General features: G+C 42.3%; 1 protein-coding gene across 1 annotated transcript in view; it reads right to left on the bottom strand.

Moving 5' to 3' along the window:
- Positions 1–452: 452 nt before the first annotated feature.
- Positions 453–19,167, bottom strand: part of FARP1 (FERM, ARH/RhoGEF and pleckstrin domain protein 1) — a 225,575-nt gene continuing 206,860 nt past the window's right edge. The window contains exons 18-27 of the mRNA XM_054389576.1: positions 17,886–18,123; positions 15,568–15,698; positions 12,797–12,865; positions 9,732–9,821; positions 8,570–8,652; positions 8,103–8,215; positions 7,462–7,625; positions 4,952–5,059; positions 1,985–2,136; positions 453–889 (exon numbers count right to left, since the gene is read on the bottom strand). Coding sequence (XP_054245551.1) covers positions 808–889; positions 1,985–2,136; positions 4,952–5,059; positions 7,462–7,625; positions 8,103–8,215; positions 8,570–8,652; positions 9,732–9,821; positions 12,797–12,865; positions 15,568–15,698; positions 17,886–18,123 — 1,230 coding nt within the window. The 3' untranslated portion in view covers positions 453–807. The remainder of the gene's footprint in view (positions 890–1,984; positions 2,137–4,951; positions 5,060–7,461; positions 7,626–8,102; positions 8,216–8,569; positions 8,653–9,731; positions 9,822–12,796; positions 12,866–15,567; positions 15,699–17,885; positions 18,124–19,167) is intronic.

Raw genomic sequence — 19,167 nt, 5'->3', positions numbered from 1 at the left:
CAAGTAGTATTCACTTTTCAAAGCCAACAGATGAGCAATTTGGTCAACTTGCACCACGAATATGGTTAGGTAAGAATCCTAGGCTTTATTTATACCACATGGATTTGTAACCCTAAAGGGAAAAACGAGAGCGAGCTGTAAACTGTTTCCTTATTAAAGGTAGAAAATTAGTAATTTCTTGCTGATTAAATGTAGAAAGGCTGGGGGAGGCTGGGGGGAGGGGAAAACAAAACGAAATAAATCTGAAAGTTATCTCATTCCTGTTAGACTGCTTGCTGTATATATAATTATATTCTATACTGTGAAAGTCCATCTACATTTAAAAATCCAGCAGTCTACAGATTAACATGGTAAAAAAAAATAATATATTTTTATGAAAAGAGAAGAAATAGTGTTTGCCTCAGAGAAGAAAGTTTTCAGATTGTGAAGTCATCCTTTTTTTTTTTTTTTTTTCTTTTTTTAGGTGCAATCTTTGAGGCAACAAAATGTCTTTTGGCATTTGGCACTCTAATAAGGACAATATTTTAATACTGGCACAAGCTAAAAACAGCACAGAATGACAAAATACAAGACATGAAACAAACCGCAGCCACTGGGAGGATGGAAAGCTACTCTGAATGTACGGAGAACTTAAAACTGTTTTGCAGAGGAATTGTTAAAGTTTCTGCAAAACCATACTTAGTTTTTTTTTTTCTTTTCTTTTACCAAATTGCAAGTTTTACTAAACTTGGAGGGAGAAAAGAGTTTTAAACGTCCTCTAGAAAATCAGCAGCTGCTGGACAATCAACATGGCGGCTTCTTCAGCCGTCAATAGGCGTGAGGCTCTTTATGACTCAGAGCTCGAGTGCGTGAGGCAGAGCTGGTGGCACTTCGGATCACTTCCATCCATCTGTGAAGGGGCACAAGGGGAGACACAAACAACAGTCAGTTCCTAAGGAAAGATTTCTCAGAAGATAAGAGTCTGTGCTAGTAGCTGTACTGGTTTATTTCCAGTGCCTACAATAGCTGCTTGACTCCTAAGTCTATCCAAAGTCAAGAGGCCCTAGATCCACACGACTGCCAAACAAATAGATGAAAGGAGGTTTAAAGAGGATAAACAGCAGAGATGGACCCAAAATTCATGAACTTAGTCATGGCTTTACTTGTTCTGCAGACACCGGGTCTCTTTTCTGGATTGTCCAAGTGTTGAGCAGTTGAGACCAACCATTCTTAATTCCAGAATGAAAAAAACTGCAATTTAGCTGCAGTTTCGACTTCTTTTTTCTAGAACTGAGAGAGGGCTTTTGTGACTTTTCTTATTCTACTAATTTATTTAATCGAGTCTTTCCCACAGTTTGTTATAGTTTTAGACTGACATGACTAAAAACAGTAGTGCTCCTCTTCAGAAGGAGCAGACATTAATGGTTTTGACAGGTTGATGCTTCATATAAAAGATTTAAATTATTTCCCAGTATGAACAACCTCAAACCACAATTTGGAGGGAATAATGCCTGCTTCCTGGCTCTCCATGTAGCTGAAATTCAGTGGGAGGTGTAAAGATTCCATGCTGAAGCAGCATAAATAATGTAGTAAGAACAGCTGTTTCTGTGAAAAATTAGAGTTTTATTTCAGGTCTGGATTTTCCATCCAGCTGCACTAGAGGGGATGGAGAGCTACTGACAAGTCCTGTGATCTGTTTACAGGCTTCCTGAAGACTGAGGCAGAGCTCCTTATGCAGCCTGATCAGCTCAGACTGGATTAATCCCTGTGCATAACACAGGGTTTGTTGTATCACTGTTGCAGCTATCACAGTATCAAAACCAACGACTTGGCTCTACCAATATCAGGTTTAAAATGTCTTAAAATTTTAAAGGGTTCTTCCTCTAGTTGTGCCAACTTGCCTGCGTAGTTACTGAATCGATTTACTAAGCATCTGGTAACCTTGTTTGGGAAAAAAAGAACGCCTGGTATTTTACAAGTTCTCTCACCCAGCAGGCTGACTTACCTTTCAAATGTGTATTCACTTTCAGCCCTGAAGTAGTACACATGGGATTTGAAATGCAGCTTGAACACATAATCTTTGTGAATGTTTTCAGATTCAGAAGGAATGGTAAGTGAATATCCCAATAAAGGAAGGCTGGCTAAAGGATGATTGTCCTGAAAAGAAATGATAGAAAATGTTGTGAGATCAAATGCCCTTAGGATAACACATAAGTAAAATGGAAGACAGATACATAATCATTTAAAGGTCATCATCATGCTTCCAAGTGCAGAAAAAATACCAGCTTTATACTGTCACAATGACCTTAACAGCCTGGTAGTTTCAGCTTGTTCATCTTTATGGATCCTTCTCATATGCACCAGCTGCAGGCTGATCCTATCAGTCAGTATTTCCACATAAGAAGGTTGTCTGAAATCTTGGACTTTCACTACTTTCAATTTGACAGATTTAAAGCTCCATCATTCAGCATTAGCAGAGCACCATGCATGTTCATCCTAGGCTTGCAAACACCTGCTCCTTCAGATCACACAATGTTAGGGGTTGGAGAAGACCTCCGGAGTTCATCTAGTCAATGCTCCTGCCAAAGCAGGATCACCTAGGGCAGACTGCACAGGAATGCATCCAGGTGGGTTCTGAAAGTCTCCAGAGAAGGAGACTCCACAAGCTGTCTGGACAGCCTGTTCCAGTGCTCTGTCACCCTCACCATAAAGAAGTTTCTACTTATGTTGAGGTGGAACACCCTGTGTTCCAGCTTACACATGTTGCTCCTTGTCCTATCACTGAGCACCACTGAAAAGAGGTTGTCACCTTCATGTTGACACCCATCCCTCAGATATTTATAGACATTAATAAGATTCCCTCTCAGCCTTCTCAGATATTTACTGGCCACTGCCACACTCATTGCTTAAGGTCTCTCACTTCATGGCATGGCACATCTGAACAAATAATTTCTTTATTCCACTTACGTATCCTACAGTTCATTCTTTTCCTTTTATTTAGCACAGAAACCTTATCATCACAGAATCACAGAATTATTGAGGCTGGAATGACCTCTGAGATCATCAAGTCCAGCCTATGACCTAACACCACCACATCGACCAGAGCATGTCACTAAGTGCCACATCCAATCTTTCCTTAAACATCTCCAGGGACGGCAACTCCACCACCTCCCTGGGCAGTCCATTCCAGTGTCTAATTACCCTTTTTGTGAGGAAGTGCTTCCTAACATCCAACCTAAACCTCCCCTGGCACAGCTTCAGGCCATGCCCTCTTGTCACAAATTGCCTGGGAAAAGAGCCCAACCCCCACCTTACTACAACTTCCCTTCAGGTAGGTGGAGTGTGGTAAGGTCCCCCCTGAGTCTCCTCTTCTTCAAGCTAAACCCCAGCTCTCTCAGCCTTTCTCTCCATTCCCTTCACCAGTCTCATTGCTCTCCTCTGGACCCACTCCAGCACCTCAGTATCTTTCTTGAAGGGAGGGGCCCAGAACTGCACACAGTTACTTGAGGTGAGGCCTCACCAGTGCCGAGTACAGGGAGAGAATTAACATCTCTAGTCCTGCTGGCCACACTATTCCTGGCACAAGCCAAGATGCCTTTGGCCTTTTGTGCCACCTGGGCACATTGCTGGCTCATGTTCAGCAGGTTGTCAACCAGCACTCCCAAGGCCCTCTCTGCCAGGCTGCTCTCCAGCCACTCATCCACCAGTCCATAGCACTGCATGGAGTTATTGTGGCCAAAGTGCAGGACCTGTACTTGGCCTTGTAAAGCCTCATTAAGGGTTTCAACAGCAATGAAAGGATAACACAGCAATTAATATTATTTATGCTTATGTCCTGCTTGAACACAGATTCAAAAGTCCAACAGATTCTAGACAGAAGCCTCCTTTTGCAGTGGGACGTTTACTCAGATGGATTAATCATTTGGTGTGGCTCTCTCTTGTTTGATTTAGGTGTCAGCAGCGGTAAACAATTTCTAAGTCACCATTAACTGACTGTAATAACATCAGAATTTGTACAAGATGGATGGATGATAAACACAGTGACTGCTGAAACTTTCAGGAAACAAACGTGTCCTTTAACTGACAAGTGAGCAGAGTGAGAACAGGTTCTGCTCTGTGTTTCAGCTGCTGCAAGGCTACAGTGTGGGCAGTGTGGCTGGAAAGCTGTCTGGCAGAAAGAGACCTGGGAGTTGTAATCGACAGGCAACTGACTATGAGCAAGCAGTGTGCCCAGGTGGCCAAGAAAGCCAAGGGTGTCCTGGCTTGTATCAGAAATGCTGTGTCCAGCAGGAGTAGGGAGGTGATTGCCCCCTTGTACTCAACTCTGGTGAGGTCACACCTTGAGTATTGTGTCCAGTTTTGGGCACCCCAATACAGGAGGTGGAGGTGCTGGAACGAGTGCAGAGGAGGGCAATGAAGCTGGTGAAGGGCCTGGAGAATAAATCTTATGAAGAGCAACTGAAGGAGCTGGGGCTGTTTAGTCTGAAAAAGAGAAGGCTGAAGGGAGACCTCATTGCTGTCTGCAACTACCTGAAAGGACATTGTGGAAAGGCTGGTGCTGGTCTCACAGGTAATTAGCGATAGAACAAGAGGGAATGGCCTCAAGCTATGACTGGGTAGGTTAAGACTGGACATTAAGAAAAAAAATTTCATGGAAAGAGTGGTCAGGCATTGGAATGTGCTGCCCAGGGAGGTGGTTGAGTCACCAACCCTGGACGTGTTTAAAGGTCATTTGGATGTGGTGCTTGGGGATATGGTTTAGGGATGAACCTTGCAGAGTAGGTTATCGGCTGTACTTGGTGATCCTGAGGGTCTTTTCCAACCTGAATATTTCTGTGATTTTCTGTGACCAGAGCACCTGCTCCTCTTGCCTACAACACCCATGAGTGATGTCTGCTTTTCTCTCTGCTATTGCTTTGAAAAAGCCCAAAGGAGGCCTTCTCCAGCCACCCCGCCGTGCACGGTCTGTTACCTGGTGCGATTTATAGAAGAACATGCAGAAGTTGGTGAACACCACCCAAAGCTTCTGCCACCCGTTGCTGTTCTTGAATTTTCTTAGGAGGTTTCCAGACAGCTGGTTCTGAAACAGATCAAAAATAGCCAAGTAAACCAGTGAAAGGCACCTGCAGTTTAATTAGCGTAAGAAAAAAAAATTATCTGTTTGATGTGTTTGTATGTGAAAATGTTTTGGTTGAACAGACGTAGTGTTTTTTTTTATTTTGCATTTTTCTACTACAAAGCAGTGCTTTATGAACACTTCTTTCTAGCTGGGTAGTTCCAAAAACTTCAAGCTGCTACATTTTCTCCTTAAGTTGAGGAGGCTTTCAGTAGCATTACTGAACATCTGCCCTTGCTCTTTTCAAATGATACTTAAATAGAATAATGGAAACAGAAAATCTGACATGAATTTGTGATGTAAAGGAAAGTTATGACATTAGAATGGGAGATAAAAGAGTTTTTGCTCCCAGTACCCAGTGATTTCACATGGTAACTTTTCAAAGACTTCCAAAGCCAGGACTGTGAACCTTATTCTTAGCTGGATTTTTGGATATTTTAACAAGAAGAGGGGAGGAAGCTGTGACCAACTACAAGTATTTAATGATTTACATAAGAATCTGCTCTTCACATCATGACAAGGCAAAGGCTTTTATTATTTGGCCTTGCAAATGAAGGGAAGTTCTTGGCTAATTATTAATTATTTCCCATTCCTTGTAAGGGCTTTCCCCTGTATCAAAATAGCTGTTTACAACATTCTCATTATATAACACAGAAGCTAATCAACCTGCAAAGCTTAATAGTCAAAGCCTGATGTAGCTACCACAAATGAAATATTCTTGATAGCGTTTTGTTTTCACCAGCCTTGGATGCACATTAAAGCCTTTGCTTTAAATCATCCCATTCTCTGACATCTGGAGTGCCGTCTCCTTGCCCTCAATTACAGGTGTACTCCTTAATTTTCTGTTACCTCATTACTCTGGAGGATATCATAAAAGGACAGGCTTTGCATTCGGTACCAGCAGACATATGAAATGGAAACAGGCCGCTGATCACTGATCAGTCCAGCAGGTAGGGAAGAACAGTCACTGACAGAGAGAGGATCTTCTAACACGAGAGACAGAAAGGAGGGAGAGACACAAAGAAAATAAACGATATGCTGAAGTGAGAGGCACCAACAGAATGATGTGAACATGAGTGTAACCTGCCACACATGGAACAGCAGTGGAGCTGAAGATGCTTTCACAGAGCAACCTACGTCTCCAGGGTGTGCTTGGTCTTCGATGCTTTGTGTTCATTTGAGGCATGGGGAGGAACAAAAGTAAGGAACAAAAAACCTCAGACCAAAAGATTTGCCTAACTAAATGTTTTAATTGTTAAAATTAGTCACGGTTTTTGTGCTTTACACCTATTTATAAGAAGTCCTGTGCTTTAAGGAAAAATACAAGACCTTGTTCTGTATTGAACTGTTCCTCTCTTGCAGGATACAAGGGTATAAAGAGCAGAAAATCCACCTGCATGGGACTGAAGTGAGGCTCTGCAGTTAGTGCCTTCCAGTACAGCACAATTTTCTTTGCTACACTTCACTAGATCAACTCTATTTAATAACACAGGTGTTTGTAGAAGCTGTCCTTGTATCCGGCTATCACTTGTCCCTGCACCTCTAGGTTCTGTATCAGGGCATCTTCTCTAGAGCAACGGTGACCTGATGTCTGTGTGCTGCCTCCCCAGCAGATTCCTTCTACTGTTTTATTTAAGCATGATTTTCCATTTGATGAGGACTGTGATAAGAGTAGTCAGAGCTTCCTGGGGCCTCTCTTGGGGGAAGAAACAACACCTAAGGAGATATACCAGCTCATCCTAAAACCTACATTGAACTAGTAGTCTTTCATTTTAATCTTTGAAAAGTCAATGTCTGCACCTCCTCTGTTGAGTACAGAACTAACCAAGGTGTATTCAATTGGCTTAGCTGTGTTTGCAGCAGGGGGGGAAAGGGATTTTTATTTTGAGGTGGAAAAGGCAAATAAAGAAAAAGCAGATGAGACTGAGCAATGAGACAAAGTTCCAGAAAAGATGGCTAGGTAAGGAAAGAACGTTAGTAATACACAGAATTAAAACTCTGGCTGCAGCTGCTAAAGACAATATCCTTTCAGCTCGAGCAATGACTTAATGCCTCTAAGTGAAAGCATTAAGACAGTTTGACCCAATTTAAATTTTAAAGGGTATCAGCATTTTTTTGGACACTTGCTTCTAGGAAAACTTCTGCTCTAGCTGATTTCCAGAGATGTGCTAAGGGAGTGGATATGTGCTTCTTGACTGATGGTTTGTGCCATCATTTGAAGATAAGGGAGTCAGTTTCTTAGGTGTGCCTGAAAGTTTCCCAGAGGAGACAAGGGGAGTAGTGCACTTAATAAGGAGGAGCAAAAAGGAAATTGTCGTTCAAGAGTGTGTCTGGAGCTGCAGTTCATATCGTTCTGAGGCAGATACCTCCACAGCAATACTAAAGTCGACCATTGACACGCTGGTATTTCTGTGCCAGCAGACGTGCACCGTAGTGTTGCCACGGTGTGGTGACTGACGTTCGAGTGAGGTGCGGGATGCACTGAGGTCGTCCTCAGATTCCTGGTCTACAGTAGTTTCATCAGGAGACTCTATGAAATGCAGGGAAAAAGCATCTTTCTTCCTCTATGCAACAACATATATAATCGGAAAAATTAAACAAATCAATGCTGTCCACGATATTGTGGACTAATTTTAAAACACACTTCTAGAAATCATTTTGTGCAGACATTAAGTAGATTCTGATTTTCTTACGTGTTTCTGCAAGTGTTAGAATCAAAATACTAACTACCACGCTTTGATGGTGCTTTCAATACTTTCCAAGGACAGGCACTGCCCAAATCTTGTTAAGTTTTTCCTGGAATTGTTATGATCAAGTCACTTCTCTATTCACTTTCTGCTAACATCAACAAGAGCATTAAAATGGCAAATACATAAATATATATTTAAAAGTCAACTTCATGTGTAGCAGTTCCACCTGTGGGCAGCATTTTTCACTGCTTTCTTAGAAGCAATCAGCAATCATAGGGATAAAAGTGAATAAAACCTACCCTCTAGCATTTACTTACTATTATCAGGTGGGCTGCTAGCCAGTAACTCTGGAGTAGGGCCACTGCTTTTCTCGGCCAGTTCTATTGCCATCTGAATGTCCTCAGTCCATTTGTCCATTTCAGCACGGCTACTAACAATGAAAACTCAAGTTTTACTCACATTCATACAGGCTGAAAGCAAACGCTAAGAAATAGTCCAAAGCTGCGCTTACTTTTAATTTAAATAACTAAATTCAGGCACAAGCTGCTAGTTTTTGTCCTCCCAATACCTCAATTGTTTTGACTTGCACAGCTGCCACTCCATTTTATCCCATTTGCCTTTTGTTATTTTTTTAACATGTGACTTTCCACAAAAGAATAAGCCTTTGAAATTGTTTCAGGAGCAAATCCAAACAAAATGACACCTCTCTACTTTTCTATCTGTCCCACTGTGAAAGCTGGAGAGAAATAGATTTCACATGTGTATGTTGTCTTCACTGAATTACCTTGCAGCAACAACGATGGACTGGTGTTGACCTCGTAGTGTTAGACAATGAGGAACTCCCCATTCCTCTTCACTTACTTCCATCTGAAAGATAAAAGCCCAGATGCAGTTAGAATGCAGGAAGCGCTTACTTCAGTGAACTGAACAAGATTTTACCACTGAGAAAAACAAAACTAAGAGGAATGTTCACAAACAACAATTTTGAGCTAGGTACTGAGGAGAAAAAAAAAAAGGAGGCCTGCAAATTGGCAAAACACTAAGTAAGTTGCACAGTAACCTCTTGAACACAAAGCATGACATTGTCTGCTTGGTGTCAAAAAAACCCAAAGGAAAATACTAGTGTTTGCATCAGAATACTGATTAACCATACAAAAGGGTATGTTAGAAGCTGGGAGTGCACTGGACACAGCAGCACAACACAGTTCTGTTGTGAACAAGTCCACACCAAATGGACAGCAGTAACTGGGGAGATTCCTAGAAATGCCAGATAAAACTTTGAAGCCTTGCAGGGGTTTATAGAAATTTATTACTGTGGTACTGAGGACCTAATTCAATTTGCAGGCAAGCAGAGCAGAATAGATATAAACTCAGGGAAATAATGGCAGGAATGAAAGCGTTTCAAAATTTGCAAAAATGCTTTTGAAATCCTTTTAAGAAGAATAGGAAAGTGGCTGCTATTGGCTTGAATTGGCTGTTTTGCAGAAGTATTGCAACAAGGGCTCCAAATGACCTATTGCTGCTAGTTTCCTACTACTTGGACCTCAAGATACAGAGCTGAAAACATAAGGAAATAGATATCTATAGAGAAAAGATTGTTGCTGATGTTTACTGGCCTTGCACAGTGTGTCTATGAGCAATTGGTGATGAATTACTTTTAAGAATCCTGGTTAAATTTAAGGGTTACAAAATAAAGAACCCGCTCTCGTAAGAAGTTTGCATTACAAAGAAGCTCCTCCCCCAAATGCCTTTCTATTCCCACTTCTGCTGTGCAGTCACCTCTGTGCAGAAGGTCAAACCCAACACAGCCCCAGCAGGCACTGCAGAATGTAACCACCTCTTCTCTGCATCAGTGAACAGCCCTTTGCTGCCGTGCTTTCAGTCCAGCAGGAATTCATCAACCAATTCATGTAAACACAAATCTCCTCAGTTCTCACAATACTTACTGCCATGCCATACAGTGGAAGATGCCCATGGACTTTAAACTGATTGGATGCTGTCAGGCCTCTACTGGTGTACAACAAGATATCGTTGAACTACAAAGCAGGAATAAGCATTATTAGAATGATGCTGACACGTACGTAGGTAGAAAGAAATAAAACCAGAATGGCCAGTGTGGGAATGCCAGCCAGTGCTGGCTGACTGCTTATATGGCAACCTTAATGCATGAATCCAAAATATGGGCTTCCACAATACTCCAGTACCTTGTATTAGCACCTCTTATTTTCACAGAATCACAGTACATTAGAGGTTGGAAGGGACCTCCAGAGATCATAGGGTCCAACCCACCTGCCAAAGCAGGATTGCTTAGGGTAGTCCACACAGGAATGCATCCAGGTGGGTTTGAATGCCTCCAGTGTAGTGGTTTGAGCTAGTCCACAACCTCTCTGGGCAGGCTGTTCCAGTGCTCCATCACCCTCACTGAAAAGAAGTTTCTCCTCGTGTTGAGGTGAAATCTTTTATGTTCAAGTTTATATCCATTGTTTCTTGTCTTATTACTGCACACCACTGAAAAGAGATTGGCCCCCTCCACTTGACACCCACCCCTCAGATACTTATAGATATTGCTGAGATCCCCTCCCAGTCTTCTCAAGACTAAACAGCCCCAGGTTTCTCAGTCTCTCTTCATGGGGAAGATGCTCAAGTCCCCTAATCATGCTTGTGACTCTTCCTTTCCAGCTAATCTCATCCTTCTGCCTTCCTTCCCAGCTCATCTCAGGCACCTTCTCACAGTTTTCCACTGGGTATCTTCCAGTGCCTTCTAATATTCCCTTTGTGATCTCTGGGTCAGAACTAGCAAGCCCTGTGTTTCACATTCTAGCACACTTTGAAGCCATGGAAGATTGAGTGTCTTTTACCTTTAACTTCTTCTGATTTGTGTGGAAAGGTAAGCAAGCATGCCTGAAAAAGGTGTGTCTACTGTAGCTTTTATGAAGTGGCTCTCTAGTACTCCCTATATTCAGAAGGAAGCCGGGAGACTTGTTGTAAGGTACATGGCTTTAGATTAGAAATAACAAGGTGGAGAGAAAGAGTATCTCAATTTTTAGAGCTTTCTGCTTGTAACAGCAGTTGTTGAGAGCATGTCCAATGACTGCCTACATTTTGTTGCCATAAAAAAGAATCACAGAATGTTAGGGGTTGGAAGAGTCCTCTAAAGACCATCTAGTCCAACCCCCCTGCCAGAGCAGGATCACCTGCTCTGGATACCAGATCAGGAAAACATCCAGATGGATCTTGAATATCTCCAGAGAGGGAGAATCCACAACCCCCCTGGGCAGGCTGTTCCAGTGTTCCATCACCCTCAAGGTGAAAAACTTTTTCCTCATGTTTACACGGAACTTCCTAAGCCTCAGCTTCCACCCACTGTCCCTTGTCCTGTGACTGGGCATCACTGAGAAGAGCCTGGCTCCATCCTCTTGGCACTTACCCTTTACAAATTTACAAACATTAATGAGGTCACCCCTCAGCCTCCTCCAAGCTGAAGAGCCTAAGCTCCCTCAGTCTCTCCTCGTAAGGACAGGCACAGGGCATACTTTCACAGTGTCACCTGGGTCAGTGGATGGTTTTCTCAAACCAGGCAGCTGCATTGAGAATAACTGTACTCCGTGGTGTGAAACACAGCTCTCACCACAGACACTTGCACTCAACAGCAACAATTCACAAAGCTATATGGATCAGCCACTAGAGGGGGATTTGATTTTGCCAATGGTTACACTTGTATTCAGATTCCTAGAATACTGACCCAGGATTTTACCTCCAAAAGATTCTGGTGCTTGAGACAGACCAAAGACTTCTTTGACAGTGTGGGCAACTGACTTGAGAGTCTAGTCTGAACTCTTTAATGTTTTATACAGGTATAATATTGAGACATCATCTGCTAACAAGAACTGTGGTATACAAGAAAATATGCATCACCTTCATTAGGCTTCCTCTTTAGTGCCTTTAAAAGCAGAGGATAATCCAGGCCCAGGCATATTTAGCAGTTTTATCTTTGGCTCACTTGACAGATTAAATGTCAAACACCTCATAAAACCTAGCACACTCACAAGCTTTTCTATACACTCATTGTCTTCACCTTTTGCATGCAAGAAGCCAAGTGTCCCCAACACTGGACACTTAACATTCACCTGGACAGGGTGCTAGGCCATCTTTTCTAGAGTGTGCTGTTACTGAGAAAATTTGGACCCAGTGATCCCTGAGGTTCCCTTCCAACCTTATATGCTATGATTCTTGAACCTGTTTTCCTGCCACACTGCACTGACTCTTCAATGTTTCGCTCTGTAATACCAGACTAGAAAATCTACGCAGTCTGCTGGGCATCTGAGTGCCCAGCACCAAGGGCTCAGCAGCAGCAGCAGGATGAGGAGCTTGGCAGCAAATTAGCTGGCTGGGGAGAAAATAATGAAGGAACCATCTGGTCAATTTTTGTGGACTGGAGACTGAGTGGGATCACCATAACCTGAAAATGCTGTGACTGAGATGGGAGGAGATAACCTTTCCTAGAGCGAGAACTACAAAATGCATCTCCAGGTAAAGGCAGGTCTATCAACAGGCTGGGCACTCAGGGGCTGAAACTGGATGGTCTGTGGAGAAATTTGGTTCTATAATGTGTCCCGAGAACATTACGCAGATTACTGTTCATACCACCATGACTTTATCTTTTTCTGGACATGATCACTAACCCTGGTGTCACTTTAATTTTATGACAACTCTGCTTTTATTTAAGACAACATGTTAGGAAGTATTATTTTATCATGATAGTCACAGTGTCATACAAAAATAAATAGTTTTATCTTTGTAAGAAGCAGTCACAGAGTATTTCATTTGGGAAACATACCTCTTTAACGAACAGCTACGTAGGTGATGTATTATGTTAACTTGTAAATAAGGCTGTTTAAAAACACTGACTGCAATTCACAATTCAAGTCTAACAGCATGTCCAGTGGTTGCCTGTAGTTACATTTGCATTACAGAAAGAAAAAAGAAAAGAAAAAAATGTTGTCTTGCTTACCAGGAAGAACATCCGTTGCTGTAAACCTTTTCCAGACAGCTTACTAAGACTGCCAAGTCTAATGAACTCCTGTGGGAACAAGTACAAAACAAGTATGTATCTTTTGCAAAAATGATGATAATTTTTTTTATTATGCAAATATGGCTGCTTGGTCATAGGACTGATTTGACAATCAGTCCCCAGGGCTTTTTATTTTTTTGAATATGTTAAAAATCTTACTTATAGGATAATTTCTTTCCATTCATAACTGTCTTTATGATAAAAGTCCTTCATAGTCTTTCTTTCATTCATTTTAAGAAAATTCAGCTAAGCAAATTTTTTACCTCATATCTGTTCCTTCAGACAGCTCCCTCTTTCTTCAGTTCTGAAGGAGAATTTTTCATGATACAAATGATGTAAAAATTAATGATAATTTGGCATGTATGTTATTGGTTAGTCATTGGTGACCTCTGTTGTGCATATGGCATACACAGCTCTTCACTGAGATGTAAAACCAGCTACACAAATCAACATCACCATTAGCAGCAGAAAAAGAAGGAAATTTGTCTCGCAGCATGAGTTATCCTGTATGTATCCTGTGAGTTATCCATGTTACATAATACAGTACATTAATTCAGATCAGATTGTTTAATTATGTTTAGCGATAGAATTATAGGAAAAATAGCACATCTGAAACTTGCAAAATATTGGATTTCCTGGGCTCACTGTGAACTACACTGTAACTCACCCTTCCACTTACCTGAAACCCATGAAAACATAATTTTTCAGTTAACTCCCTCCAGCTTCTGTCAAGAGGTTTAAACGTATTTATGACAGTCTTTCTAAGGTCATTCTACTGATAATTGTGCATGTAAAAAGCACATAAAGCATCAGAATCACCTACATTTTAGGAATAAACTGGCTAAGTTTAATCTCTTCAGAGAGGTACTCTGGTTGCCTGAGGGTTGCTGTGATGTGTCCAGTCCCCTCTAATTGCATTGCACAAGGGCTCAGTGGAGGAAAAAGTGACTAGAGGCAGTTATGCCTACATCACAGCAGGCTTAAGTTACCAGAGAGGCCACTGGAAGCTGTTGTTGGCTACCAAAGAGTATCAGTCATAATTTCTGAATCAGGGCCTAACATTAGTTTTCTTCTTTGAAATATGTAGTCCAGCTGTGGATGACACTAGTATTTGCCTCCCAGCCCAGCCTGTACTGGGGCAGGGACTTCAGGCAGAGCCAGAAGAGGAGCCAGAGGGCTGGAAGCAGCAACATCTTGAGCATGTGCCATGGCAAACAACCTCTGCCCCCTGTCTGCTTTTTCTTGAACTGCCTAGGACAGGAAGATTCCTCTGTCTTTAATAGACCTAGGGGAGCAGAAACACCCGATGACAGCATTTAATTCAATGTGATAGAGATATGCACAGGCTGTGAAATGTCCTGAGGGGCTTGCCAAGGAAGCAAACAGTCTGTGGATCAGTGGAAGGCAGCATGAACTGTGGCAGCTGCTTGGGAGACAGGGAAGAGGCAAAGTCAGGGAGCAAGGAACAGCCACAAATCCGTAAATCCCTCTGCTCAGCACTGCATTCCCAATGGCACATCAGCTGCAAGCCTCTTCTAAAGGTTTGAATCTTTAAATGAACTAGACCCCAGAGAACTCAGCAAGCTGCCTCTGTGTCTAGAGCCATGACCCCACTGCAGCACTAGCAGGGGCATGGCAAGCAGACCCCAGGATGTGGCGCTCACTGAGTGGTGGCCTAACCATCCTGCAGGAGTGCATCAGGGCTGATTGGTCAGGCTGCAGGGCAAGTTCAAGCTCTGCTATATTTGCAGTTCAATGCTAATCTCATCTTTTCTTTCCAAGCTGCTTCCAGGAAATGCATAAGGGGTGAGAGCTGCCTAGTGATGCATTTTCCTCAGTATCTGTTGCTGCAGGTACTATTGCTGCGTATTGCAAACAGAAGTCAGGGGAGCGGGGAGGAAATTCTTTCAACAACAGACAACACTCAAGCTTGCATGTAGAGATACACCTGCACCTAGAAAAGTGAAAGAGGCTACAAATGCTACACTGAGGCTCCTTTATTTTGAAGTAAGCCCCCGTTTTTAAAGAAGCATGGCAAGGAAGAAAGAGATGTTGATATTTTTATAACACTATTAAGGGTGTTTACTTAAGGCAACACTGCCTCCAAAATTATTGCCTAACATTACGTGTAAGCTAAAGAGACTGCTTGGCCCCAGCACCATGAGTTTCAAAGCTGGGCATTGTGAAAGGGCTTAAGGTCCTCCAGCACAAATGTCTCCTTTTCCTTTAATCTGCCATGCTCCAGCATCAAGAGGTGGAAAAAAGAAAAGAAAGCAGGGACAGAAGAAATGAGGAAATGTGTAACCACTCAAGCTCTGAGTGCTGTGATAAATACTACATTTCTACCACTTCTGTTGTAATAGATGTTTGGAATTGCCTAAACACATCCAAATCTCTACATAAAAATCAGCCTAATAAAAGTCAGTAAAAAGCTAATGAAGGTGTCTGCCTTTTCCCACTTTAAAGGCTGCTGTTTTCTATGCTAGTATCATTATACATTTGATAGTTTTTGGTGAGAGGAAAAGGTTCATATGAAGAAAGGCAATTCCACTGCTGCTCCTAAGAAACAGGTTTCTAAACACATCTAGTTCCAACCACAGGGGGTCTGAAACTAGATGATCCTTGTGGTCCCCTCCAGCCCTGACTGATTTCTATGATCTGACGCTTTAAAATTGTATCAGACCTTGATCAGAACACCATTGCTTACTTACCCTTCCTGGGATCACCAGATTGTCTATGCCTATCAAGTCTTTCTTGAGTTCATGCAGCTTCTGGAAGTTCTCCATCTTTATCATATTGCCATGGAGCTGAGCCACCATTTCAGAAATTTCAGCCAAAGCAGCTACATGGACAAAAACATAAAATGCATGTCAAAAAGGTACAAAAATGTTCAAGAAGAAAGATGTCTTTTGTCTGCAGCACCAGGCTCATGAACATCACCCTTCTTGTGTTACCCTTCTCCTTCACAATGCAAAGCTACTTGACTACAAACCACACAAACTAAAGACACCATCTTATGGAGTGGAGAGAATGGAGTGCTGTAATGAAGCAACAGTTGAATTCCTCAACCAAAGTTTTTGCTCTATTTTAGCCCCAGGAACTTTGGAAGAATACTTGAATCAATGAGGATCACCAAAGAATGATTTCATTTCCTACATCTCCAGTTAAACTAGGGACCTTCTCTATGCTTGAAAAAAAAAAGAAAAAGCATTTCCCCTCCTGCCTGCAGCATATTGGTTCAAGTCCATATTTGAAAACAGTAGAAAATGGCAGTGTCGTTTCTTGTACCATTTCAGATGGTAAACACAGTAATCTTGGGGTGTGTCCTCAGTCCCAGGAATGAGAATTATGAAGGCTGCATGTCAGTGACTCACATCATGGCTCTACTTCACTCTCTCTGAAGACACGACCAAAGAGTGACCTAATGCCTGGGAGTGATTTTGCTAAGGAACACCTTCATCATAGAAAGGGATGTTTGCTTGTGCGAAGAAGGATGAGGTGGGATATAGAAGGAAGCAGACACTATGAAGTCTATATGCTTGCCAAAGCCAAAGCAGTGCAGGCTTGGTTCCCACGTTTCCTGTGCCAAATCTGCTTCCCATGTCTTGGTTTTTTTTTAATGTGACAACAACACAGGAAGTCAACTCAGAGAAATAAGCTGGAAATCACTTCATCACTTGATATTTTCAGGGGGACCAGCTCACAGTCTAGCTCCTTGTCCCATTGTGTACATGAGCATCGCCTTGATATACCTGAACAGCTGAACTGTCTGGGCTGAACACTGACTGACTTTAGTACTAGAAGAGCACTTACAATCATTTGGTTAAAAAAAAGGGAACAGTAAGAGTGGTGCCTCTTTCTAAGTGCTCAGTGTTCAGCATCTCTAGTGGAAGACTTTACACTCTGATCATTAACAAATGCTTGCAAATGTCTTAGTAAGAGACTGATGCCAGAGTAACGGTATCTCAAGTCACACTGTCCTCATATTCTCTTATTTACATCCCTGAATCCTGTACTTGTATCCCTTTCAAAAGTGGAGCAGGAATCAAACCCTGATGGCTGCTGCACTGCCTGGGAAAGTGGGAATGGGCACATTATCATCATCATCATCTATCCTTGGCTAAAAGAAATGAAGGTGTTCCTTGAGGTCATCAGGCAGTAGCTACATTTTGGCAAACATTTGTGTAACACAGCACTTCAGTGCCCCAGACCTCCAACCAGGTTACCTCCACATCTTGTGCATTGCCTGCTGCGGGTCCCACTGCATGGCATGTAGGGGAGCTTAGCCAGCTAACTCCTTACAGCTGGGAGCCATCATACCAAGCACTGCTTCCAGCCCAAGTTCTTCTGTGGATCTGCATGGAGTGCTAATTGTACAGCTAACATAACTATCCTCACATGTAGGTAGCTTACAATGGTGGGGGATGGGGTTAAGAAAGGAAGAAAACAAATAATCAGAAAAAAACAGCAGCCAGTGAGTTTAGACTATAGGGTGAAAATTTCTACACACTGGGAAAGAAACATATGTTGGCAGTTTGAGTTCCTGAAACGAATCATGGAAATGGTAACAGAGTGAACAGTACGGCTGTAACAAAAGACAACATTTAGAGACATATAACAGCAGCCACACTGTCAGACCAAGGGTTCACCTGGGCTAATGCTGTGTTCCCAGTTGATCTCTACAGAAATCCAGGAACAAGACAAACACATATGGTATGTTCCCTCTGCTCTCCCCCAGTCTCCTAACTGTTTTCAGTTCAAGTGACTTCCTGAACCACATGTCATTTCTGTGTGGTTAATAACTCCCAGCAGGTTTCTCTTCCAAGTACTTGTGGCATAACATATACAAAAGTAACCTTAATCCTACCATTTCTGGTCTTCTGAGTGCTTAGATTTTGCAACGCAATCCTCTTTCAATGTAGGCTTAAAAAAAAAAAAGCAACTGTCTTTTAAAGTCCACCCATGCACCTCTAATGGATTCAGACACCATTCCCGAGCTCCAGGGATTGGTTGTTTCTCTTGTACTTACCTCTTGAATCCCTGAAGTCTATGTGGTCAGGTGGGTAGTGTTTGCAAAGCCTCTCCATTATCTGCTTGTAGTGCATAAGCCTGTGTAAAGGTCTGAGAAGGAAGGTATTGAGAGGCAAGTAGCAGACTTTCTGTAGCTCAAAATCCCTGCAAAAGGTCTCCAGCTTGCGAGAGTTCTTAATCCCATTCTCCAACTCAATTAAAATCTCATTGTGCTTCCTCAGGTGAATTGTCATTTGCTTATAGGCACAAAGAAAGAAAAAATACGTGGTAGAGCTGTTAGCAATCACTGTGAGACCTGACAGCCCAAAGCTATTCCAGTAAAAAACATCCAACTAGCACTGCAGGTGGGATTTTGCAAACAAAATCACCGTACAACACAATGACTCCAATATTCACTTGAAAAGGAGAAATGGCATTACTTGTTTGAAGTACCCCACCCTCCGCCCCCCCTGCATTCCCTGTAAAACAGAAGCACGTGAGTGAACAAAACTAAGTCTGATACCAGTGAGAAATTCAAAGGCAAGGAGATAACATGAACATAGCTCCTGTAAGTAGATGCAACAGGGAGTCAGACTACGCAAATGCACTTTCTAGGAGGATTTCTAGGAGGGATTTAATTGCCCCGGTCCTCTTAGGTGCTGTAGGGGAACTAAGATGTAGCAAAAGGACTTCTAGCTTCTGCTTCCTTGTTATTAACAAGATTTTGCATCTTCCGGGAATCTGAACAAATGCAAGAATAGAGGAGCTTTCTAACAGAAATGGTTATGTAAGAGTTCTTCATCCTTGGATTACATCCTCTTCTCCCTAGTGCAGTGTCTAAGACGATCCTACCGGCAGCAGGGGAGTTCTGCACCAGCAAGTGAATGATGTTTGCACAAAATATGCAACTTCATTTAGGCCCCAGTAACCTAGGCATTCACAGTTCCCATTTAAAAGAATTCAGCAGTACTTTTTTAAACAATTAACACAGGGGCTTCATTTGTGTTTTGGAAAAGGTAAACTGGTTCTTCAGGATGCACAGTTTCTCTGAGCTGCCAAATAAAGTCTCCTGGTACACCGTGGAATATTAACCAGCACGAAAAGAAACTGATTGTCTTTTGGACTTGAGAGGACAGTTTGGTTCAATCCAAAGCTTGTGCTTTATGAAACATTTGAAATCAACTCACTCTTTTTCCTGTGATTTGTGATGTTCTTACAAGAGATGTACTTTCCCTACAGCCAAGCCACTTCCTCCATACACTGCATGTTAATTTTACAGGCCTGTAACTTAAGCAAGGACA

This window comes from Indicator indicator, chromosome 1, assembly GCF_027791375.1.
Source record: "Indicator indicator isolate 239-I01 chromosome 1, UM_Iind_1.1, whole genome shotgun sequence".
NCBI lineage: Eukaryota > Metazoa > Chordata > Aves > Piciformes > Indicatoridae > Indicator > Indicator indicator.
This window is presented reverse-complemented; position numbering and strand designations above follow the sequence as displayed.